This window comes from Ursus maritimus, unplaced genomic scaffold (genome assembly GCF_017311325.1).
Source record: "Ursus maritimus isolate PB19 unplaced genomic scaffold, ASM1731132v1 scaffold_7, whole genome shotgun sequence".
NCBI lineage: Eukaryota > Metazoa > Chordata > Mammalia > Carnivora > Ursidae > Ursus > Ursus maritimus.
The window spans coordinates 25,051,396-25,076,397 of record NW_024426885.1 but is presented as its reverse complement, the minus strand read 5'-3'; the positions used below and the strand labels follow the sequence as shown (position 1 = coordinate 25,076,397).

At 57.3% G+C, this 25,002-nt stretch overlaps 1 protein-coding gene across 1 annotated transcript in view; it reads right to left on the bottom strand.

The window, feature by feature from the left end:
* The window catches only part of SH3PXD2A (SH3 and PX domains 2A), a 223,737-nt gene that overhangs the window by 13,848 nt on the left and 184,887 nt on the right, over positions 1 to 25,002 (bottom strand). Inside the window, exons 9-10 of the mRNA XM_040624340.1 lie at positions 8,507 to 8,620; positions 4,611 to 4,694 (exon numbers count right to left, since the gene is read on the bottom strand). Coding sequence (XP_040480274.1) covers positions 4,611 to 4,694; positions 8,507 to 8,620 — 198 coding nt within the window. The remainder of the gene's footprint in view (positions 1 to 4,610; positions 4,695 to 8,506; positions 8,621 to 25,002) is intronic.

The window sequence follows — 25,002 nt, the reverse complement described above, 5'->3', positions numbered from 1 at the left end:
CTCCCACCCCCCCATGTCCTCCCCTTCCCTGCACATGCCATGCTTCCATCCGTGCCCCAGAGTGGTTCTCTGAGTCCCTCCCCCACCTCTACCCCTGAAGTCCTGCCCTGACCTTCCAGCAGCTCCAGGGGCACCTCGTTGCTGAAGCCTCCCTCTGACCACTAATCTGATCACCTCATCAGGTCATTCCCCCCGGGGATTGTGGGGAACACGTGTTCTGTGGGAACGGTTACATGTGCTTTCAGACAAGGGTCTGGCGGCCAAAGGATGGATGGCAGCGCCGAGTGCAGCCACCAGGTAGGGCCTCCCGGAGGGCCAAGCGGGCCGGCACGCTGAGCCGACGGCACGGCCTGGCGGCGCCCGCTTGGGGAGCTGCTTGCTGCAGGGTCCCTTCTGCCCACGAGCCTTGCTCAGGGTCTCCCCAGATACCGGGAAGGAGGTGCTCTACGGGAACTCAGGAAAAGCCTGGGAGGACAGGTGTGGGGACAGCTCTGGCTTCCTGGATCTCTCCGGCTTCTCTCCTGCAGCGCCCCTGCTGCCTCCACCTGGGCCCCAGCTCAGGCTTCCAGGGAGGTGCTTCTCCTGTGTCCCACAGCCGGCTGCCACGGACACCCCGCCTCCTGGGCGGAGAGCCTCCCCAGGGGAACACCCAGGTCTCAGGAATGAGCCCACATCCCCACCCCCACCGTGTGGGAGAATGAGGAGCTGAGCTAGACGGAACTGGCCCCCTGGCCACACCTTTTGAGCGGGTCACCCCAAACTCATGCTGTCCCCTCCAGCCCATGCCTGGCACACAGTCGGGACTCCAAAGGGACTAGGCAGTGCGTCGTTGAAGGGCAAGGCTGTTTGAACAGGGGCACTAAGTGGGAGGCTTTCTAGGAGCTCAAAATAGCAGCAGGCCGGGTTCTCAGATGCCCGCCCCACTCCTCCCAGCTCCCCACTGTGATGGCAGCTCCTGGACTCCTCAGCGGGACTCTGACGGGCAGCCTGGTCTGAGCCTCTGGCAGGAGTGGGGACGGGGGCAGCTGCCACCCCAACCCCCCGCGGCAGGAGGGCCATCTGTTCACTCTGGATTATGGGGGTCCCATCTGTAGCCCTGCGCTGGGCCGAGGCAGCAGCTCCCTCCGGGATGGAGGCGGCTTCCCTGCTGGGCTGCAGGGGCAGCACTGACGGGCCTGGCCGAGTCCAAAAGGCCACCAAAGGCAGAAGTAGGTGACAACCCACCGGCGCCTCACCATTCTTCCGCGTGCTCTTCTCGACGGCGAGCTCTTCTCAGAGGCAGGCCTTTCTCACCATCGACTAAGTCCTGGAAGCTTTCAGATTCCCCTGCCACCATGCTGAGGAGAGCTGCCAAGACTGCCTGAGAACCTTGTCCAGCCAGATTCTGACTTGGGCCTTTGAGAAGTGCAGTGTTCTGCAGGCCAGCCCTCCGCGCTCCTGCCTGCTGCTGGTCCCACTCCATTTTCCAGCGGGGCATGGTCAATCCTGGCCCAGGCCGTGGCCAGAAGGGCAGCGCCAGGCCCTGGGGATCTAGAGTTCTGAGGTTAGGGTGAGGCGAGGCCTGGGCTCCACATTTTGCCTTTGTTCAGCTGGGCTATTTTTAAAAGCCTGTGGTTCCAGCAGAAAGCCATCATTAAAGTTTTCCTAGGCAAAGTTGCTTTTGTAGGGAAAAATTACAGTCCTTCTCTCAGGAAGATCAGAGGGGCCCTGCCCTGCTGCATGGCAGTGAGCAGGGCCTCAACCAGGACGTGCGGGCTCGAGCTCCGGAGCCACCAGGCCCGAGCAGCAGCCTCTGCAGCCCCCGGTGTGTGCGCTGAGCACAGAGCACCAAGGGCCACGTAAGAGTCCTGCTCTCCCTTGACTCTCTCAGGGACGGCAGAACCAAGCACCTCCGTCTTACCCAGGGAAGCCGAGCTGCTCTGCAAAAGGCCCTGGGCTTGGTGGCCCTCAGGCTGCCCTGAACGCAGATGTCTGGGAGTTTGCGGCCAGCGTGGAGGCTTGTCCTGCCCTGGCACCGTACAGCTTCCAACCGATGGGCATTCAGAAGGCAACTCTCCAATCGGTCTCGGTGGGGGCTTACTTTTCTGTCAGGGGTGGCTTAGGTGGTGGAGGCGTGGCTTACCTCCAAGTGGACATGTGCCATGTGGGTCTCAGGTTCCTAGCTCCCAGGTTTCCCGGGGGGAGCAGCAGAGCTGGCCCCTCTACTGGACCAGGGCCACAACCTCACCTGGGGGCAGGGGTGGGGGGAGACCAGGAGGGAGGATGCCCGGACAGACTGAAATGGTCTCGGGGTGAGGGCTGAGTTATTCGGGTTGCTTCGGGTCTCCAGAAGAGACCCTGTGGCATCAAAGTGGAGGAGAGAGGCTCCGTAAGCTCTGGGGGGCACCTCAGGGTTTCTGGGAAGCACGGAGGCCGTGGTCACTCTGACATGCCATCAAAGGTTGGTGGCAACTTCGCCCTAGGGAGGGCTGACCAGGCCGCCCACGGGGTGGGTGGGTGGGTGGGTGGGTGGGTGGCTGGCTGGGGGAGGTGGACAGGCCTGTTTTGGTTTTGGAGATGGGGGCCGGAGAGCCCTGCAGTTTCCAAACCACAGACGCCTCCTCTTTCAAATGCTTTCCCCTCCGTCAGCAGTCTCCCTGGCTCCCCTCCCGGCCCCCACAACCTACCCAACCCCACTGCAAGAGGCCTTTCCCTTCCAAAGGCCTGGTTGGCGGAGGGGCTGGGGAGTTGAGGCCCTGGGGAAGCACGGCTTCTCTCTCGTCTAGTTATATATGACCCACTGCCTGTTTCCCCCCCTCAGCTCTGCTGGTAGCAGCGGAGTTTCTCCCAGCCAACTTTCTGCAAGTTTGTCTTGGCTGCCTGATTTAACTTAGCCCTGATTTAACTCAGGGCTAAGACTGGGAAATAATGCTGTTTAGGTCTCTTGTTGGAGAGACAGAGAGGGCGAGAAGTTGTGGGCTTGTGTTCACTTACGTATTTGCCTATGTATGGCTGTCTCTAGAACTACGCGTTTCGCGGGGCACGTGTGTCCATGTATACACTGCGTGTGTGCTAGGGGGGCTGCCATGAGGCTGCGTACGAAGCGTACGTGTACTCGGGCATCACTGCAGAGGGATACATGCGTCATGGCCGTGAGCAGCCTGCTGGGGCACTTGTGACTGTGCGCGTGTGTGGAACGGTCTACATGTGCTTGCACAAGTGGAATCGTGTGTGCGTGTGAGCGGCTGCGTGCAGGCTGGAGGGGCCGTCGGGCCGTGCACGGGCGGGAGCGTTCGTCACTTGTGAGTGGCCGTGAGCCTGTGGAGACAGTTGTGTGTGGGGCTCGGTGTATGATGGTGTTTGGAGCAGATGCTGGAGGGGATGGGGGAGGGCCAAACCTTTGTCTCTGCTGTTTTTCCAGGCCAGCGTCCCACTCTTCTCTGCTGCCAAGGCTCGGGGCTTGGCCCTGCTCAGCCCGGCCCCCCAGCAACGCTGCCCCACCGCTCCTAGGTCTAGGGTGCCTCTGCTTGACGTTCAAGCTTGCTCTTGCTGTTTCTATGACTTGGCCTCCTGCCCTGCACCAGCCCTCAGGGTCCAACCCTTGCTCCACCCTCAGGATAAGCTGGGCTCCCACCGCCAGGGCTCTGAGTGTGTCGCCAAGCCAGCCCCAGGCGGGGGCCGCCTCAGTGTCCAGGCCTGCGCTGCCCGGGGCTTGGGGCAGATACCAAGACATGGTGTCAGAGGTGTTCAGGAACAAGCTTTGGGAGTGGGGGTGAGAGTCACGGGGCATCCCTGCTATTCTGGAACACGCCCTTCCAGCTGTGTTCTCTGCGAGATAGGACGTGGGCCGCTGCTGGCCTGCAGGCTCTGGAGACGTTGAGGGGTCTGGAGGCCCACCCCTAATCTCCCTGCTTCCCAAGCTCCTAGATGTTGGAAAGGCCCTAATCCTACAAATGCCTTGGTTCCCCATCAGCCTGGACGGCAGGCCAGGGGCCTCCCTGGAACCTTCTTGATCAGGCCCCTCACAAAGTGCCAAAACCTAGTGCTGAAGACGCTGGAGGCTCCTGGCTGAACCAAATGCCGCCCTCCGAGCTGGTTGGGGCCGTGCCCTGGGACCGAGCTGGGACTGGCTTTCACTCTCTTTCTCGTTTCCCTGGAGCTGGCTGAAGGAGGAGGGCTGTGGGCTGATCCTTCTTCCTACTCTGTCCCTAAGTAATTGCTAGTCCAGCTCCGGCCAAGGAAACACCTCCTCAGAGGAAGCGGGCAATGAAGGGTGGGGGCGAGCGGGACAGTGCTGCAGAGACGTACGCACCCCCAGTTCTCCATCTGCAGCTTCCAGGGCAAAGGGAGCCTTTCTAAGTCCAGCTGCCCCTACAGTCACGTCGTGAGTCCCATGACCCCCACCCACAGGATGTCGGCAAAGCCACCCCAACTTCCAGGCAGCCCCCTGTGCCCTCCTCCCCGATGCCCCCCAGCTGCAGAAGGTGAGAGAAAGCCTGGCTGCTGAATCTGGGTGAGAAGGCCAGAGGGCGCAGAGGAGCAGAGCTCAGAGGGGAGGCAGGCGTTAGCGAGCGAGCGAGAGGGAGAGAGGCAGCAGCTGCGGGTCAAGAGAAGCCGGCTCCCACCGTCACCTCGGCTTTGCTGCCTGTTGACCATCCCGCCCAGGGTCCACCGGCGATCCAGACGCCGCAGATGGGCCTTGCGTCTCTTGGACACTGGTGTGGGAGATGGCAATGGAACACGCAGCCGACGGAACCGGCGGAGAGAATGGAAATGAGGATGAGATGGGATGGGGCAGGGGAGGGATGGTGGGAAGGAAGGTTCATGCTCGCAGGTCCTCATCGCCAGGACCAAGCCCTGGAACCGCGTGCCCCTGCTGGACGGGGGCAGATCTGCCCGCTGACAGCACTGGCCCCCTGGGGAGAGGCCACGGTTTATACCCGTGAGCCTGGGACGGGCTGAGAACTTTGAATCCTAGCACCTGCAAGGTGAAAAGGGTCCTTGGCCCCAGCCTGACACTGGGGGCCAGCACAGGGCCTGGCACATGGCCGGTAGCTAGGAAATGTTGCAGAGTGAAATGCACACAGGGATGGGTGCCTCGGGCCTTGGTTCTGCTCCTTCACTGCCCACTGCCCACTGGATCTGCAAGGACAGGGGACCCACCTCTCAGCTTCTCAGTGCTGCAGACCCCTTTTGCCTGGTCCCCCCTCTCTGCGGTGGCATCTTGTGCTGCTGTTCTGGTGGCCGTGGCCCAGCTCCACAAGCCCTCTGGCTTCTTCCGGGATGCCCAGGTGGGTTGGACCCCAGACTGGGACAGCACCCCGGGGAGGCCAGCAGTCAGTCAAAGGAAAGCTGTCCAGACACACCTGAGGCAAGCCCCACCAAAGCCTCCTGGGAAGTATTTGCTTTCCTTGGCGGGGAGGGCTGTCTTGTTTGACCTGCTTCTTGTAAGCAGGAGGCCTGGACAAAAGGCTGGAGGTATGGACTCAGGTGAGGCTTCACTGCCAGGTTACTGTGTCACCTGGGACAGGCTTCTGTCCTTCTCTAAACCTGTTCCTTCAGCTGTTGTTGGGGTTGACACCACCTGCCCTGGCACGGGAGGGGACAAGGCACTCAATAGGCTCTGTGGAAAAGAAACAAGGTCCTGTCTGAGGCCAGACTGGGAAGGACTCTGACAGCTGACCTCCCGGGCGGGGGTGTTCTGTGGTTTCCCTGTGGGCCGAGGAGCTTCGGCTGACGCCCAGGCTGGGGCCCCCTTAACAGTAACAGTGGTATTTCTCCAGTTTCGACCATGTACGAGGACCATCTTGCTGAAGCTTCACAAAGCCCTGCGCTGTCGGCACCATCCCCATGTTAGAAACATGAAGCCAGAGGCACAGGCATGTTAAGAAACCCTCTGAGTAACAGATCTAAGTGTTGGGGAGCCCACGGCTCTGGAGCCCAGACTCTTGGCCCGATGATGTTCTCCCCCCTTGACCCTGCGCCCCTTTGCCCACCAACAAGGGAAAAGGCCCCAACAAGAGGCTCATGCCGATGCAAACCCACCAGAAAGGAAGGCTCCAGGGCACGGGCGCACTGGCAGAGACCCGGGGGCTCCCTGGAGGTGACACCTCTCTGGACCTCTGAGAGGCAATGGATTGAGTGTTTCACGAAAGTATCTCACCAGTGTTGGGCTGGGCCCTCCTCTTCATCAGTGGGTAAGAGGGTCTTCAACCTCCACCCCGGTCCTCCTACATCCTACTGCTAACCTTTCAGAGGAATACGACCACATGCCAGAATGTCTGATAACAGAAATAAACCAAAACAGCCAATTGTCTCTTCTTCCCAGAGCAATAAAAAATAAGTATTAGGGGAGATCTGATGGGATGAAGCCTTCCAGTTTCTATCCACAGGGCTCAGGGACCTACGATGGGATGGCAACAGGCCTGGAGTAGAGATCGCCAGACAGGGGACCAGGGTGGGCTAATCTTTTAGCCACATGGAGGTGGGTACCGAGGGACCGGAGGACACACCACAATGTTGGGGCCTTGGGCTGGGAGACTGAGCCCCGAGCCCTCCTGTCCAGCGGGGTGGAGATGCCCAAGATATAGTGACAAAATTCCCAGCTGCCCGAACGCCGCTGGGGGGACGGGTGCACAGGTCCTCCCGGAAGCATGCCGCACAACCTGTTTGAAAGAGGGTCCTGCTGGGCGCACAGGCCCGCACACACAAACCTGCACTGGCCGCCTGAGTCTTCCTGCGGCAAGGTCAAAGTCCTCCACAAAGCTGTCTCTTCAAACCAGACAGGCTTCTGTGCACACACACCTCTCCTGCTCCTTCCCGCCTCCTTGGTGTCCCCTCCTCCATCTCCTGACATCTCTGCCCTGACATTCGTGGCATAGTCTTTTCAGGTGGGGCTGCGATTCCACACACACACACACACACACACACACACACACACACACCCTCTCAGAGTTGCTTACAAGCAAAACGTTTCATGGACAGGCATAGAGCACAGCGGAGGAGAGCACCGGGCCAAGGAAGCTGACCGAGGCTCGAGCCTTACGAGGACAAGCATGTGGCTAACGGTCTGGAAGCCTCAGTTCCTGCATCTGGAAAAAGGGGATTATAACAATGCCTCCTAGGATGGTGGGGAAGGCTTTTCAAGAACCAGGCCACACACTATTCTACACCCTGGGGATTGTTATTTCTGAGAAACCCCAGGGTGACCCCAGCATGTGGAAGTGGGTAGGAGGAGCTCAGGGGCTACAATCCTCCATCACTGCAGAGACCCGGAGATGAGACCGGGTGCAGGCTCGGCCCCAGGGCTCCAGAGCTGCCAGGAAGGGCCGCACACCCAGCTGGAACATGCCCGCCCTTCCCGACGGAGCCTAATCCCTGGAGGCCTGTCAGGCACTGCAGGGGCTGCAGCACCGGTCAAGGGACTGAAATAAAGCACTGACACGGGAGGAAGGGTGGGGCTCCAACCGCCCGCAGTAACGGACATTTGGGGGAAGGATGAATAGGGAGCTGGTGCTTGCTTGGCCGGCTGCTTATTTTGGCCTGGGCAGCATGGAATGGAGGGGGGGTGTGTATGGGGGGGCAGGCCTGGAGGTAGCCTGAGTGCCAGGTGACAGGCCTCCAATGCCCTGGCTCTCAGATGTGCCCGTTTGGACCATCCCTACAGACCGTTAGGGCAAGCATTCCTGCCAGGACATGGGGGGAGGGGTGGTTGGGAGATATCAGGAGCAGGCAGCTAGGACCTGGAGGTGGCTCAGACTCACTGGGCTCAGGTAGCCTGCTTTGGCGGATTCCTGAGTCCACACATAGGCTGACCAGGCCAGCGCTGGCCTGGAGGCGCGGGGAGAGGGGAAGGCTCTTTGGAACGCAATGAGAAAACACCAGAAAAAAACCCACCAGGCCAGAGCTAATCAGAGGGGCTAGTGGTGCAAGGGCCACCTTGTGGTTCCTGCTATGCTGAGAAATGACTCAGCCCTGCTCTCTGTGTCTGCACTGTTGCCCAGGATAACAGACACCCAGAGCACAGAAGCTGTGTGCACACGGCCCTTGGGGTCATCCCTGTGGCAGAGAGCATGGTGTGGGGTCAGGAAGGCAAAGGTGGGAGTCTCTGTGGGGTCCCCCAGAGGAACTGAGGGCTTCTACGGGGAAAGGGAGCTTTGGGGTCTAGTCCTAAGACTGTTCTCTCCGGTCTCTGCCCCAAAGTTGCCCAAGCCTGAGATTCACACTCCAGGGAAATTTCCCCTCTAATTTGTGCCCCATGCAGGGCAAGCAGACCTGGGAAGGGAGGTGAGCTTGTGGGCTGGCCTCAGTGAGATGGCGTCCCAAGGGAAGGGGCTGGGACATGGCCCAGCTCCCTTCAGGGATTCTGATGGTTTTAGGGAGAAGAGTGGGAAAGCTACCTCCAGAAGAACTGGGTTCACTCCTAGGGACAGAAATGGGGTGGGCACCAATCCAGGAAGACCTCGAGGCAGCCCGCTTCCCACACGTGCCTCAGTACTCCCCTCCCCTTGAACCTGCAGGCCCTTACCTTCCCCAGTCTTGGAGGTGTTGATGTCTGAGTCATCCCGAGTACCATTCTGGGCCTCCAGGTAGGTGGCAGGGACCCAGCCCTGCTCCTCAGAGGTGCTCACGAACCACCAGCCTGCGGAGGAGACAAGAGAGAACTCAGTCATGAGCACCTAGCAGGATGGGAGGGGGAGGAGACAGGGCACAGAGCCAGACAGCCTGGGCACCTGGCAAATGCCCTGCTCACGTCTGGCCTCGAGAAGCCTGCACCACACTAAGGAGAAGCCAACATGCTCCCCGAGAGGAGGGCCTGACAGACAGTGACCCACACTTACACAGATGTTTGACGGAAAAATTTAACGATGAGAAACGAAACAAGGATATACAAGCGTGTGAAAATCACCCTGCAGAAAAGGCCAAGGAAGCCCCGGCTGAGCACAGACACCGTCTAGGGTCTCCGAAATCCAGCAGGACTACTGGCGTGGCTGGGGGTCTGGCATTCTCCGCTTTCAGAGGGATCCTGAGATACACGCGTCACGGTGACCTGCGGATGGCCGCTGCGCCCCTTTCCCCGTCACGGGTCAGTGGCGTTTGCACGTCGGTGCTACTCATGGCTGCCCTTAACCGTGCTGACATGTCAGTCACACTAAGTGGGCACCACACCCTTGAGTGACCCTCGACAGTCACGGCCAAATGATAAAAAGCTCACTCGTTTTCTTTCTCGTTCGTTGGTTCGTTCACTTATCATTTAAACGAGTGTTGAGGGAGCACAGCCCTCGGAGCACCCAGGGCCTGGGCCTCCACTCCCTGCCTTCAGTCTCTTCTCAGAACGTACACTTCACAGGATCTTGTCTCCGTCCCCATCCCACGCCCAGCCTCCTCCACCCCCAAAGTGATCTGACACTGATTCTCTTTTCTGCCCATGACCGAGCTGTTTCCAAATATGGACGGTTCCCTGACAAGAGCTCCTGGGCGTCTCCCTGGGCAGCACGGAGACCCCATCGCTGCCCACAGGGAGTGGCTGCCCCGGAAGGGGGGACACTGGAAGGTGGCGGCGGCCTGAGGGACAGAGGAGAACAGTGCCACCCCTGCGCAGGCCCCCAGCACCCTGAGCCACCTCCTAGGTCTTCTGCTAGGTCCCCGCTGCCCCCTGGGACAGGCCTGGGGTAGCAAACAGCCTGTGATCTCTTCTCGAACGCCCTGCCCTCCCAGGAGCTCCACGACGGTGAGGAGAGCCCAGGAGACACGGTAACATCTGCACGATACTGTGCTGACGGATATGTGTCACTACACGCTTGTCCACAGCGCCGAGAGGGAACCCTACTGTAAACTGCAGGTCTGAGTGACCAGGCCGTGTCAACACAGGCTCCTATACAACATGGGCCACTCTGAAGGGGGTCTGTGCGCGTGTGGGGGCAGGACATGTGCAGGAAAACTCTGTGCTGCAGCCGGTTTTGCTCTGGACCTAAAACAGCTCCAGAACATGCCAGTATTAACCAACGAACGGGAAAAGCCTGGGATGAGTGGTCTGGGATCTCAAGGCCCGGGCCTCTTTGGCTCAGGGGGCTTAGGTGGGTCACTGTCCTCTCCGGAACCCAGGGTGGAGGCCTTAACCCCATTCTTTCCTTCCCCGGCCAGAGTATGTCTTTCCCCAGAGTGGGGCTGGAGGGGGAGCACGTGCACATCCCGGACCACTGAGGGGGCTCCCTGGAGCAGCACTGCTGTTCTCCCAGAAGCCCAGGCCACAACGGTGTGGCTGCTTCCGAGGCAGTGGCTGATGGAGGCCCCAAAGAAACCCTAGAAGGCAGGACTCGCAGGGGTCTTTTCCCTTCTCTTGGCTTCTGGGGGAGCACTCTCCGGAATCCCAGCCGTCTCCGCCAGGAAGCCCAGCCCCAGGGAACAGGGTTCCCATCTCACAGAGCTTTTCCACCACGAAGGTGGCCCTGCCTCCTTGACTGCAGGAGTGGACATACCTGGTCAGTCATCTTCTGACCGATCTGTCCTCTCCCTGGACACTGTAACGGTTCCAGGGCTTTCTCAAGAACAGACACGAGTGCTTTGGCGATCTGAAGGCTAAGACCCCGTAAACCAGGAATTGCAGGGCTATGTGGGAAGAGGTGGCCTGAGAGTAAAGTCAGTAAAGCAGCAGCATGGTCCAGAGATAGAGAAAGTCAGTCCTGATTAACATCGTTCAGGCTCTGGCTTCCAGGTGGGCTAAGGCTAGACCACCCCGTTGGACTCCCTAACTCCAGTGGCCGGTGACCTTCCGTGTTATTTAACTAAGCTGCAGCAGGTTTCAGCCACCGGAACCGAGCGTCCTCACCAACGCCATCTCTATCCAGCAAACACCAAGGCTCGTGACTGAAGGTCCACCATCGTGAGCCAAATCTGGAGACAAAATTCAAGTCCACTGGGCGTCTGCCACCACAGACCTCAGCAGGTGAGGACAGAGCCTTCTGAGCCACTCTCAGTAACTGGTACCTCCCTAAATTCCCACTCACCAGGATAACCTCCAAGAGCCCCAAAGAACAGTCACCATAATTCCCAACTTGGAGTCACTTTTGAGAGGGTCTTGAAGGCTGAGGCTCTCACATGATCCCCAGGTCCAGGCCCTAACGCCAAAAGCACACAGGTTTTGGCTCCCATACCTCCAGGCCCTCACCAGCCTGACCGCCCCAGTTCTGCCCCCCAAAGCCAAGCCAAATCCCAGTGGGCTAAGGAAGTACCATGAAGGCCTGCCCTCCAAGGGGCGCTCTGCTTCCCAGGAGAGGGCTTCCCCAGGATGGGCCTGGGCTGGAGCCCGGGATCTTACGGTCATGGGAAAAAACGGGGATGTGCCCGAGAAACAGCGGAACTTGGAAACATGTGTCCTGGTGAGGATTTGCCAACATCCCTTCATGCGCAGCCCCTCCCAGCCTCTTCTTCTGTACCAAGGTGTGCCACTGCCAGCTCCACCCTCCGAAACAATCCCTTTCTGTCCCCACTGGAGGAATAGTCCCTCCTTTCTTCATATGAGCCCAGGGCTTCCCAGGAAAGCAGGTAACTTGGTGGTCTCCTGGATGGCTGCAGTCAATGTCTTCTAAGCTTTCTCTTTCTGGACTTTGCACTCCAAGTCATCCTTAATAGAGGCAAAGGAGGCAAGTCCCTCTGTGGGCACCAGGAGGGCTGGGGTGGGGGGAGGAAGGGTGGGAGGCAGAGATTTTCTCCATCAGTCCCATCCGAGCTTGTCTGTATCCTCATTTGGTATGAAGTGAGTCCATCAGCCTAATGACCTCCTGTTTTCGCCCTCTCCCCCCGGGGCCATATTGGGGACCAGCCTCTGTATGGGCCTTTCCCCTTGGATCCAAGGGCCTCATAATCCCAGGGTTCGGGTCTCTTTTCTGCTGGCATTGTCTCCCCATCTCCTTATTTCACCCTCTGAGAATCCTTCCTTGTACATCCTGCTGCCTCCTCTCCCCCAAGAGCCAGGGACCCTGACAGTTTTGCTGAGAACAGTGGACTGCACTTCCACTCCAGCCCTGAAATGTGCAGAGCTAGGCTGAGTGGCTCCGAGTCTCAGATCCCTCCTGCCTCAGGCCTTACAGAGACGAGCCTGTTGCTGACCTGGCTGCGGGCACCTCCACCGAGCAAAGAAGGACAGGCTCAAACACCGCCCAGGTGGGCATGGGGGAATGTGGGCGAGGTGCCCACCCCAGCTCCATGCAGACCTCCCAAGCGCCCTGGCATGAGTCACACCATTGGGCCTCTGGGGGAGGCTCTCTGGGCCCGCGCCCACCCACAGCTGCTGACAAGCCTCTCCCAGATGCCAGCATTCAGACATCAGTTGCTGTAACCAGGGCTCCTGACCAAAGTCCCTCCTGTTCCTCCAAGGAGCAACTGGAGCCTGAACCCCTGGGGGTGGGGGCAGCTGGCCGCGAGGGCTCAGGTATCAGCCAGTCCTATTGGACTCCCAGGCTCACCTCCAGCGCTCATGGCATCCTCTTTTCCAGAGGCAGGGAGTGTGCCGGCTGCATGTGGGGGTGGGTGTGGGTGGACGAGGCTATCTCTGAGTACACGGGAGGCATGTTATGCCCATGTACATTTCTATGCAGGCGTGTGCATTTGTTCGACGTGATGATGACTACGGTCAGGTGCTAACTTTATATACCTTATTTAACCTTCGAGAATCCTGTGGAGTGTTACTGTTATCATCAACCCCACTTTACAGATGAGGAACTTGAGGCAAAGATCATGATTAGGAAGAGGCAGAGCTGGACCTCAATGAACCCAGGCAGTCAGGCTCCAGGAGCCATATTCTTACCCACCACGGAAGTGGATAAGGAGTTTCTCGGGTGTGTGCACAAGGGCAGATGGAACTCCCTGCACGTGTGCCCCTGGACGCTGGTACGGGATACACGTCGCTGTGTGATTCCCGGGTGTATCCGACGAGCAAAGATGCAGGGCTGTGTGTACTTGAGAGTCTGTGTACAGGGATGGGTCCTCTGGAAGCAGAGGGTAATAATTAGGGATCTAGGGTCAGAAAGACACAAATTCAGGTCCTGGCTTGCTACTTCCTGTGTGATCCTGGGCAAATCAGTAAACCTCTCTGAGCCTCAGTCTCCCCTCCCTGATATGGGGATAATTAACGGCGCTTACCTCTTAAGGCTGTTGAGGTGGATAAATGAGAAAGAAGTAGCTTAGCTTGGGGCCTAGCACAGAGCTGGAGGTCAAAAACCTTGAGCTCTTATCAACATGGTGGTGGCTGTTTGGTATTGCCCTAGACTAACAGTCAGCACCCATGGGTGGCCAGGTGGTGTCTCTGCCTGCAGAGTAGATCAGGACACACTCAATACATTGTGGTGAATGGACTTGGATGTGTGCACCTATGCCTGTGTAGTTAATCTGTCGAGTTCGGGGACTGCCTCCAGGGGTTCCAGAAGAATGGGAGGAGCTATCTCTTGCTCTTTCCTTAGCTAATGCAGTTCGTGATAGCAAGTGGGAAGTGGGGCCAGAGGGGAGAGGTCTCTGGGGTTTCCCTCCTTGCTCCACACGTGTCAGGGTTATCCTCAGCCTGGCTCCCATCCTTCAGCTCACACAGTCCCCCAGGACAGAGGTCCTACAGCTTCCACTCTCCTGTCCTACCGCCTCGGCAAGCCTTCCCTAACTGATCTCCAAATCCCAATAGTGTCCCAAGCGTCAAGCCCACAGTTCACAGCGGCTCATGCACTTGGAGAATTAGTCTTGCTGAGACTGTAAGTACCGTGTTTGCTTTGTCTCCAGGGCAGAACTGAGCTTGCAGCAACCCATCAGGCAGATGAGGAAACTGAGGCACAGAGCCTAAGTGCTGGAGCCAAAGATCTGAGTCTGAATCCCAGCTCTGCCACTTCCATGCTCTGTGGCCTCAGGAAAGGGACAGAGCCTGTAAAATGACTTCATCTGCAAGAGGGTGAGACTACCATCTGCCTTGCAGGCTAGCGGGAGGATGGAGAAGACCAAGAACCACGCGGAGGGTCTGGCACACTAAACAGAAGCTAGGAGCTTTACTGGGGGGACCGAAGCCACAGGTTGTGGAAGGCGAGGTGGCCAGCACTCACGGATGCCCAGGGACCCATCTGAGCCACCTCTGCGTTTTTCATGTCCCCAGGAAGATGGGTCCACACTCCGAGCTGGCCTGTTCACCTTCCTCTCCCATCCTCTCAGCCTTTGTTCGTGGGAGAGGAAATTCAGTGAGGTTTCATGAAAGGACTTATCATTGGACTGATGAAGTGGCCAGAGCTGGGCTCAGATGGGGACGGCTGTTCCGCTTGGCTGCCAAATCTGGCCTTGCCCCGAGAAGTCAACCCTTGTTTCCAGGCAGAAGGGGAGGAAGCTCTTTTTTGGGAGGAGGTGGGGGACAGAGAACGTGGTGGAACAGGAGAGGGTAGAGACCCCCGAAGGGCCTGGGCTGGCTTGGAGACCCCTCAGCAGAGCCCTGCACTCCAGGCCCAGCAGCCGGCCTCTGGCAGGTGTTCCTACCCAGGGCGCCCTTATGCTGACGTGTTCCCCCACCCCTGGCAGGGGGCAGGAGACGGGCTACCACGTCCGTTGCTTTGAGTGGGAAACTGCAAACTGTTGCAGAGGGGCCCTGAGAAGGGAGCCCCCCCCCCCACTGGATGTGCAGGAGAAGCCTTCATTCTGGGGGCTCTAGGTGTGATCTTTGGAGCTAAGTCCAAAGGGAGAATTCCCAGCTGGCCAGTCCCCTGCATGCTGCCTGAGCCTGGCTGCCTCTTCTCTGAGGGCCATGTCTCCACAGTGCCAGAACAGTGTAATTCAGCCAGACAGGCCGGGGCCCAGCCCTCTCCAGAGGGCAAAGGCCTAGAAAGAACAGCAATGTCACTTGTCATAGCAGCCAACCCTGCTTGTGGGCCTCAGTAAGAACCCACTTCACAATGGCCCAGGGGCTGAGCGGGGAGAAGGTCACACCGGGGCAGCCTGGCCAGCACCTCCAGCTCAGGGAGGGGAGGGGGAGCACCCAACTTAGGCAGGGAAGGGGATCCCCAGTCCCAAGAGGAAAAGCTCAGGCCCAGAAGCCAGAGTCTCCCTCCTTCCAGGCTGAGCATGATCCTCAGCTGTTGCGCCAGTTTAAAATGGACTCTAACTGGGGCTTGGCAATGCTGGCACTGGGGGAGGGATGGAAAGAGTGGAGAGGAAATGGAGAGAGAAAGAGAGAGTCAGAGGTGGGGACAGACAGAAGGTGGGGATGGGAGGATCTGGACCAGGGGCTGGGGGCCTTAACCTCTCCAAGAGGGGGCAGAGCCTGGCCAAAGCCAGCAGGAAGTGACGGGCACTCCCAGGCCACTGCTGTCCCTGGGCTGACCAGGCCACAATGGCCTCCTTAATGAGAGAGGATAATGAGCTCATTAGGGCCAGAGGAGGCCAGCTGCACACAATTAGGACGTTAATAAAGTCTTCGGAGGTCACAGCTCAGCCTAGGACAAAACAGCTGGTGGGGGAGGGGGACCCTGCTCCTTCCTCTCCCTCTGAAGTTCCCCCTGTTCTTCAGGGTGTTGTCCTCCAGGAGGCCTTCCCTGACGCCCCCCTCCCCAGCCCTGCCCACCCCAGGATTCAGCCCATGGGCACTTCTTAGCCCCTCTTCCAAGACCTCGGTTTGGATCCTTCACCATGTCTAGCTTGTGACCTGGAACAGGTCGCTGGCCTCCCCAGGGTCTCATCATACCAGGACGCTATGATCTGCCTATAGGGCTGCCTGCTATCGGGGACGTGCGGTGTACTCGATAACCAAGTGCCTACCAAGCCCTTGGTCTGTGCCGGGCATTCCAGGCCTCAGGCGCTCTCCCCACCTCCCCCTGCACTGCACACAGGATGGGCCCAAGTACAGCCAGTGTATGGGCGCTGAGGCCAGCAGGAGAGGGCTGGGTTCCCACCCAGCAGGGTAACAGGCAGGGTGAGATTCTGAGTTTGGGAGAGCCCAGCCGACTTTAGGTTACTTCTGGGCCTTGGCTCTTTCTTTCCCTTTCCTCCAGGACCTTCGCAGGGTCTGACGCCGGTTAGCGCAGAGCGGAGCGTCGGTGGAGCGCTACTGCAAGGCCAGGCCTCGCGAAGGGAAGGGTGTGCCGGCAGGGCGGGGTGGGGGACAGAGCTAGGGACAGCACAGGCATGGTCCCCAGGCCTCCAACAACGGCCTCCAGTCACGATGCCCATCAGTCAGACTCCAGCTCCTCTGAGGGGTGCTCTGCCCAGGCACTCCCCTGTTCTTCCCTTGCAGTGGTCTGGAGAAGAGGGGCCAGTGAGGATTTGTAAGCCCTGAATGGGGGCAGGGGTGTTGCCCAGAAGGGGAAGAGTGCTGAAGGGGGCCAGGCACCTGGGACCGTGCTGCCCACCTGGCCACACCACACCTGGCCCCAAGCTGGGCCCTAAGGGACTGTTGCTTCTGCCCTGGACCTGCCCTGACCCCTTTCGCATGACCTTGGGGCAGATCTGAGGTTTCTACCTGAGAGGGACCAGAGACACTGGAAAGGCTGGCCACCCATAATCATGCTGTGCCTTTAAGAACAACGAAAGGCAGCCCACCCTCGGCCAGGCCTCCCCTGGCCAGAAGGCTCTGTCACTGAGGCCTCTTGCCAAGACACACTCCAGCTCACAGCACGCGGCCGCCTCGGTCCAAAGCAAACAGGAGTGGGTAAGGGCTCCCCCAGTGTCTCCCAGTGCACCCCCACAGCCCTGCCTTCCTGCCTGATCCATTCTTCTCGTTTCACCTCTGAGACCTACCCTTGCTCTGCTGCCCATGGCCTTCCCTTCCCCCAGATGGGGCTCTCAGGCTACGGGGGCCCCAGAACCTTCCCTGGGCGCCTGAGGCCTGGATTCCAAGACCATTAGCACAAGCTGCTACGTCAGTTTGGAAGGCTCCGTGGAGTCCACGGCGAGAAAACAGCAAGCAGTGGGCCGCTGCCACTCCTCCCCCAACTCGGATCCAGCCCGCCCCCCTCACTGGACGGGCCCAGAAGGCTGAGGCTATGGGGAGGCACACAGGAGGCAGAGGTGGGGCACACGATAAAAATGACAGGTAGAAGAGAACCATGGTTTTAGGCAAGGACTCTAGAGCCAGGTTGCCTGGGTTTCAATCCCAGCCCTGCTACTAACTGGCTGTTCGAATTTGGGCAACTGCCTCCATCTCCTCATCTGTGAAATGGACCTATAGTAGTACTTCTATCTCCCAGCGTCGTAAGGGGTACAGGAGTTAACCTACAGAAGTGTTCAGAATCCGGCCTGGTTCCTAGCAAGGCTCACCAAAGAGCTATTATTGAAGTTGAAGTGTAAGCTGCAGGGGTTTTTAAGGAAGGAACCATGACCTTGATGCCCCTCAGTGACTTGTGCTAGGGCTGGGCAGGGAGGCAGGTGGGTCTTGGGTGTCTGGAGTCTCAAGGGAGTGTGTCTCTTGGTGTCCCTGTCATTGGCCCTTGACTTTGGCAGGTCGCTACTGAAAGCTGGGTCTGGTTCTGTGCCTGACACGGGTGGGGGTGGGGGGCCGGGTGAAGCAGAGAATACAAGACGGCACAAGGCCCTTCCAGGAACAGTTGGGCAGTGTGACCCACGCATGGCAGTTGTTGCTACAACGTTTGCTGAAGGAACTATAGACATCAGTGATGAAACTGAGTAGCCAGGGAAGAATTCTCAGAGTCCTGAACTGAACCTCAGATCCAAACTGAGGAGAGGAGGGGAGGGAAGGGGCAGCCTGGTGGGGGGAACAGGACAGGCAGAGTGATGGGAGCACATGTGGCCCAGCCCTGTAATGCACATGATGCTTCAAGGTGGGGATCTTGCCAGAAACTTGAGAGGGGTGCTCACCTTCGACGTCACAGGAGAGGGGTGAGCTTCTGAGAATCCCGTCAGGAAGGTTAGAGCCTCACAAGCAAACGCCTGAAATAATGCTCAGGGTAATACAAGTGGGTTTTCCTGATGGCCCAGGCAAGAGCAAGAGCAGGAGGTAAGAGGAAACAGACTGAGAGGGCACAGCATGGCGAGGCCAGCTCAAGACGGGAAGGGGGTCTGCTGCACTCCTGTCCACGGCCCCGCATTTTCTCTCAGGCAGCAGGGCACCCATGCTGGAAAGTGCTGACTGGGAGGGGGGTGGGCCAACGGACCCTGGGCGGGGATGAAGGCCACACTGAGAGGCTGCCCTCCACAGCTCTCACTAGCTGGTGCTGAGACCAGGTCTGGAGAACACTTGACAGAGAGCTTGCCAGGCCACCACCAGGGGTCCTGGAAGACACGGACACGGGAGCAAGGCCAGAGGACACAGCACGGGCAAGAGTGCCAACTTCCAAAGAAGAAGGTGAATTCCACAGTAGAGATGGGCAACCCCAAAGCTGGTTCTGATGGAGTGAAACATGGATGCCCCGAGGGATGGCTGGAGAGCCTGCAAGGGGGTTGTGAGCATTCCCAAGCCAGCGAGGAGCAGAAAGACACAACAGGAAGGAAGGGGGCCAGACCACGCTGGCTTCTGATAACGAGGGAACCGCTGGCCCGGCGGGTCTGGGATGTGTCATAGCTGAGCCATCCAGGCCTTGGAGCTCTCACGACCCCCCTGGGGGCGGCAGGGCTTCGCCGAGAGATTCGCAGCTGAGAGTGGACTACTTCCAAAGAGCGTGTGATGGTTCGCTGGTTATAACCCATGGAGGTTCTGTTGGGAGCCGGTCCTGCTGGATGTTTTAATCGGTCGGAGATGAGGACAGAGTGGCTGAGCTGCAGGCACCGTCGCATTTACTGAAAGCTGTGCCAGGAACACCCCCTTCTGTCCCCTGCTGCAAAGGTCTGAACAGATGGTAATGACGGGTCAACTGTGACAAGACGGAAAGGGGTAGATAGACCAGAGGACATGTGATCTTATCATCTTATAATTTACTGCGCAGACGTTCTGGTGTGGAAGGAGGGTGCTCTTCACAGCTCTGCCAAAATATCAGGTGCCAACCAGGAGTGTCCCAGGCAGTCGGGTAGCACAGGCGTCCCTACTTGACGGCAAGGATGAGAAAGGTCCTGGGGCTCTGGCGGACTGCAAGTTCAGTATGTCCTCTGTCTGTGAAATCTTAGGTCTGTGAAATCTTAGGCTGCGTGAGGAGCCCCCTGGACTGGGTGACTTACCCAAGGGGCCAGGCTTAGAAGGGACAGCAGCAGGATCAGCACCTGGGTCTGACTCCCAGGGCAGAAACCACACAGCTCCCTTTAAGGACTCCAGCTGCCACTTCCTTTGCAGAAGACGGCCAACACCAGCTGCTCCATTAGTTCCCCAAATTTCCACCTGACAGATGAGCCAGGGATGAGCCAGGAAACCATTCTCCTCCTCTGCTTCTCCACTCCATCAGTGTCTACAAATCAGACTCAGCTCTCAGCAGTCATGGGCGTGGCTCACGCCACCCCCTTCTTGCCCTGCCACCCCCCCCCCCACCTAGGAGGGGGGCTAACAGGTGGTTTCAGGCCCCATCCCCAGGTTGCCTCTCTCTCTCACCCTCTCTGAGCCCACATGGCAGAGCAAGGCAGGGCACTCAGGCTGATCGTTTTCTGGCTCGAGATTTTACCAAAGGCTTTGCCAGGAGAGAGTGACTTTGGATCAGCATTTCTCAACCTCAGAGGTCTCCGCACTATGTGGGGCTTTTGCCATATCCTTGTGCTATGTATGCTGTGGTTCACAGAGTAAATATATATTTAAAGCAACGGACTTTTTTTTTTTTTTTAACTTCAAGAAGATAATTTGTTTAGGAAACTTCAGATCACCACCATGAATAAACAGGACCACCAGCCCAACCATAAAATTACAGAGAACAAAGCAATGTAGGGAATTTGAGCATGCTGGGTCTGAAGGGGCTGCACCTATAGCCTGTTCCCCCCTTTGTTACACAGAGAGATTTCCTGGAGAGGGGTCCAAGACAGTGGGCCATCAAGCCGAGGTAAGTCAGAAGGCTTGGAAGAGAACGGGAACAGGACAAACCCCGGTTCACTGTGTGTTGCGGAAGTATTTAACACTCTCTCTCTGTACCGTCGGAAGTCATGCCATGTACCATGTGTCGCGTGGTCAACATTTTTAGGAAGCCCACTTTGGGCTACAGTGATAGTTGGTCATTCCAAATGACTGAAGAAAGAGGCTGAAGTGTCCCCGTTGGTGAGGCGAGGCTATTACATAGCATGTGCGGACGAGGGTTGTGGCGAGAAATCAAAGAGAATGGAAAGCACCTAGCAGTGTGTCTGGTACTTTATATGTGTGTTTCCAGCCTGGAGAGAAGAGCGGAGGGACCCCTCTGTGGCTGGTACCCGTCACTGGAAATAAGAGGAGTCATCTGTATTTTTAAACCAGCTTGCTTAGTGCCTGAGAAGTATAGATGTAGGAGTTTGTGTATTTTTTCCCTTTTCTCTGTTTGCCAACAATGGAGGCTTCTTGGCCACAGAACTGAGCTGGCTTTAACTAAAAGCCTTAGGCTGACAACCATCCCCTCACTTCCAGCTGAGTTCAGGCCCTCCTCAGTTGGGGCAAAAATAAAACGGGGGCAATTTCAACTTTACAGACCATCTCCATAAACAAAACAAACCCACTCCACAATTTGTCTAGGGCATTCCTCCCTCCAAACCCTCCTTATTTAATTTCTGGGGAATTTTAAATAGAGGCCTTGCAAAATTCTGTACCGCCTGACGTCAACAGCTCTCTGACAACGTGGATTCCTCGTCGCTGTGTGGGGAACAGCCACCACCAATACTGATGCTTTTCCAGGCCCCTTTCCCAGTTGGAATTTGGGAGCCACTGGTGTCACTCTAGGAGACTGTGGGAGAAGGAGGGTACCCAGGAGCGTCCCACTTGAGGTCCTCTAACTGCGTTTCCTGAACCTCGGGCATTACTGAGCGCCAGACATCAGTGGAGCTGTCCAAGTGGTACCCGTACTAGTGTCTGCTTTAAGAGAAAAATGGAAATACTTTTGTGTTTCAAAAAGGCAGTTTCCTATGCTACATGGCATGGAAAGCCAATATTCCTTGGTGTAAACAGAGGATAACTGGAAAAATGCATACACTGAAATGACAATGCTATAGGCTTCTAGTAAGAGCTATAGGCTTCTAGTAAGATATTAAGACAAGCTCTAGGAAGATACCAAGGCTAAGACCAGGTTTTCTAACTAACAATGGAACAAGCAGGCAACATCCACAAATGTTAACACCACAGAGGTCCCAAACAGACACTTAGCCCTTCACCCAATGCGGAGTGAAAGAGAAGTCAAGGTTAATAACCTTCTCGTGACGGGATTCCATGTCATTTAATGCTGTGTCCACCATATGCTTCTAGGACCCCCTCCCTGGGAAATATCGAGCTCGCAGAAGGAGGCTTGGGTTAAGAATACGCAGCCCCTTGATTCAAATCCAGGCCTGGCCGCTAGCAAGCTCTGAGGTGCCAACCATTTACCCTTCTGAAACTCAGTTTCTTCTTCTGAAAAATGGAAACAAAGCCGCCCGGCCCACTTAGCCCTAGAGAGCCACTCTGAAATAACAGATGGGAAAACGCTTCAAAGAGTCTGTGGGCTGCAGGGAGAGGGGGGTGGGTGAGTTATTATTCCACGGGATCTCAGGGGCCTGATGGACTTCTATCCCCGCTCCCCCAATACAACTCACTGTCTGGACTGGATGGTGGCCCGCCCCTGTCTACCAGGGAAGAGAAAATGAACACACCACTTTACAGTATTTTTTTCAACCTTCCCAAGATGGGTTTCAAAATATTACCCCCATTTTATAGATATGGAAACTGAGGATCAAAATGGCCACACACTGTCTCCCCAATGGCAGAACAGAATTTGAACATAAGCCTTCCATGCAGCCTGGGACGAAATGCCCTCTATCTAGCTTTTTTTTGTGTGCACACCCAGCAGACCCCAAAAGTGTGGGTCTCCCGGATCCACCAACTGCTGAGCCCAGGCCTTGTCTTTCAAAGTCACCGCCTTTGCCATGTTCCCGTGAATCCCTGCCAGCTGCGATTCTGCTCTCCTGCCCTTGTGCTCCCCCGGCCCCCCGATCTTAGGTTTGTGCTGGCTGCCTCCCCCTGCTAGACCAAGAGCTCTCTGGGGACAAAGGCCAAGGCTCGCTCATCCTGGCACCCTCTCAAGCCCCGGTCTGGCTCCATGTTTCAGACAAAGAAGGGGCTCAATAAACAGTTGTTGAAAATGAAGTGCCATGACACGTGGGCCTAAGACTTCCTCCCCCCTCCCTGGCTTCTCCACCCACACACCGCGGGCTCTCCTGCTTCCTTATCCTCAAGTATCTCTCGAGTCCAGCTCTTGGGGTCAGTGCAGGGTCGGCGGTGGGCTTCTTTCCAACACTCCTCCCTCTGATCCGGGGCCTTCTGCCCTGCTCGAGTCCAGTGTAGCTATATGGCCCTGAGATGGCATTTCCTCCTCCAGCCCCCCAAATTCATGGCTCACCTAGGAGGATTTGCCCACAGGGACCTGAGACCAGGAGATGTTTGTTGCTTGTTGCCCGTCTTGCCCGAGACTAGCCAGTAAGCTAACGCTCCCACCCGGAAGCTCTCTCTCGTAGGCTGCTTGGATACCTGATCCGGCCATTTTCATTTGGGCCTCTCCCCTCACAGGAATGGAAGAGCAAAGCTCAGGGAGGTCCCAGCCAGGCACCAGGGACAACCCACGCCCTGGGTGAGGCTCTTGGAGGAATGCAGAGGGCCGGGCTGCCACCAGCAGCCCCACAGGCTGGTGCAGGCCTCCGCTGGGACTCTGGGAGTCCTGGCTTCTCCTACAGAAAACACAAAGCCCTCTTCCTTGGTGGGCACAACATGGAGCTCTGGAAGGGGCAGCTCCGGAGATCTGCTGCCTCCAACCCCCAGAGGGTGGGTGGGGAGAAGGCTATGCCAAACACAGCTTCCCTGGCCATGGCACCCTACTCCGAGCCTGAGGAGCTGCAGAGAACTCACTAGCAGGCTGCAGAGTCCACAGGGAAGAAGCCGGCAAATTTCCTGAACTCTCTGGGCCTCAGATTTCTCATAAATGGAAGTCATCATACCTGTGCTTTATAGGTCAGTGGTGCTGACTACAGGGAGAAAGGGGCTCGGCTCGCCGCCTGACACACAGGAGATGCTTTAGCGATCCCTCACTCTTCGTACAGCTTCCAACATTAAGAGTCTCTAGAAAGCAGCAAATAGGTTAACTTGAGCCCCAACTACTCTGATCCTGGGATAACCATCCTGGAGCCCCAGCCAGGTTTGTGATTTAGGGACAGGTTCTCTCCCTGAGCTTTTCCTGTCCCGTTTCCCTTTCAGTCTCTCTCCTGTTTCTGGGTACCATCTTGTCTTGCTAGTTCCTAAGAGCTGGTCTAATACAGATCCTACTCAAATCCAAGGAGAAAAGGCCACACTCAAAACAGATAGACCTTAGCCCAGATGCCCCAGAGGTCACCCAGGTCAAGGTGCATCATTCTAGACTTGCACCATTAGTGACTGGCCAGGCAGTGTGACTGGCACCCACGGGCGCCAATCAGTGATGGAGCTCTATCCTACCTTTACCCTGTCAGTTTCTGGTGCCGCCTGCCCCAATACCCAAAGACAGTCACCACCATGCCCCACGACACAGCAATGACCCTCAGCCCCTCAGCTGGGTCAGAAGTGGGGAACTGTCTGCTTCCCCATTAGACCATCAGTTCCATGACCAGGTCTTCCTTGTTCAGCTCTGCTTGTTTTCTTGCTTTGGTTTTCCCAATCTGCATGAGGGCCAGTCTTTGATCAATGTGCCACATGGTAGCTGATGGCAGAGAGATGGGGAGGAAGCTGGGCAATCACTGGCCTAGCCTGCCCTCCAACCTGTCTTCTCCCAGCCTCCATGGGGTCACTCTACTGACTTCAGGGCCCTTGGAGGACAGACTCCATCCTACAAGTAGTTCCCAGGTGGGGAGGCCTACATGGAGTAAGATAACAGAAATCTAGGGGTCAAGGTGGGCCATGAAGATCTCTGTCCTTTAACAGAGTAAGTCCCAGCAGTGACAGGCCCAAGACATCTCAGCAGAGACTCAACCCTCAGCCATGGCAGGCTAGAACTGCACTCCCCAGTTAGTGAGTAATATCATCATCGTTTTCAGCCCCCTGGCTCCGGCCTATCCCTTAGCCTAGAACGTGAATGTCCCACCCAACCAGGCTCTCACTCCGTTCAGGCTCCCCAACCCTGAAACCACCTCTCGAATGAAGTTTCTCATCCAAGGGCCTTGAGGTGGTGGGATGGCCCCATGGAGGCTGAGAGATGGGTGTATGGAAGGCAGGCTAGGCCCCTGGGGTACAGAATCCGCCTGTCAGCTGCCACAACAGTGCCAACAAGATGCTCTGGCCCCACCAATAGTGGAGGCCTTTGAAGTCCAAGGAGGGGAGTCTGTGTCTGGCTGCACAGTGAGGCAGAAGAATGGGGTTAAACACTTGTAAGGGAGGCACTGGGGCAGGAGCCCTGGATGCTCATTCCCCTTGTGCAAAGCCCCAAGGATGAGGTCAACTTCCTTCCTCTCCTCCAAGGAGCAGTCAGTTAAAATCCTGTCCTGTTGGCAAGGAGGTCTAGGTGTTGGCCAACCCTGGTTCTGCTCCCGTTACCAATGACGGGGAAGCACGCCCCTGATGGTTTCTGTACTCCAGGGAGCAGTAGTATTTACCCCCAAGCGTGAAGGAGCAGAACTGACGCTCACCTAGGAGGTGCTGGTTGAGGGAGGGGAGGGGGTTGAGACGCGGGCCCCCCAGGGTTGGGTTGGGGCTAGAAGTGGTGAGAGCTCCATTCATTTCTTTTCGTTCTTTTTTAAAGCTATTTTCATTACATTTCCACCTGCCCCCTCCTCCTCACAGTGCTAGATACACCGCAAACACACAGAAAATGCCAGCTTACCTACGCAGAAGGGTCAAGGACACTTGGTTGGTGGGCAAAACGGAGGTGAGGATGCCCTACGCACACAAGAAAGACTCTGGGCTTCTCCAGTTCACCCAAGAAGAAATGGGCCAGACAAACCCTTGCTCCAGTATCAGCAGAGCTGGGGGTG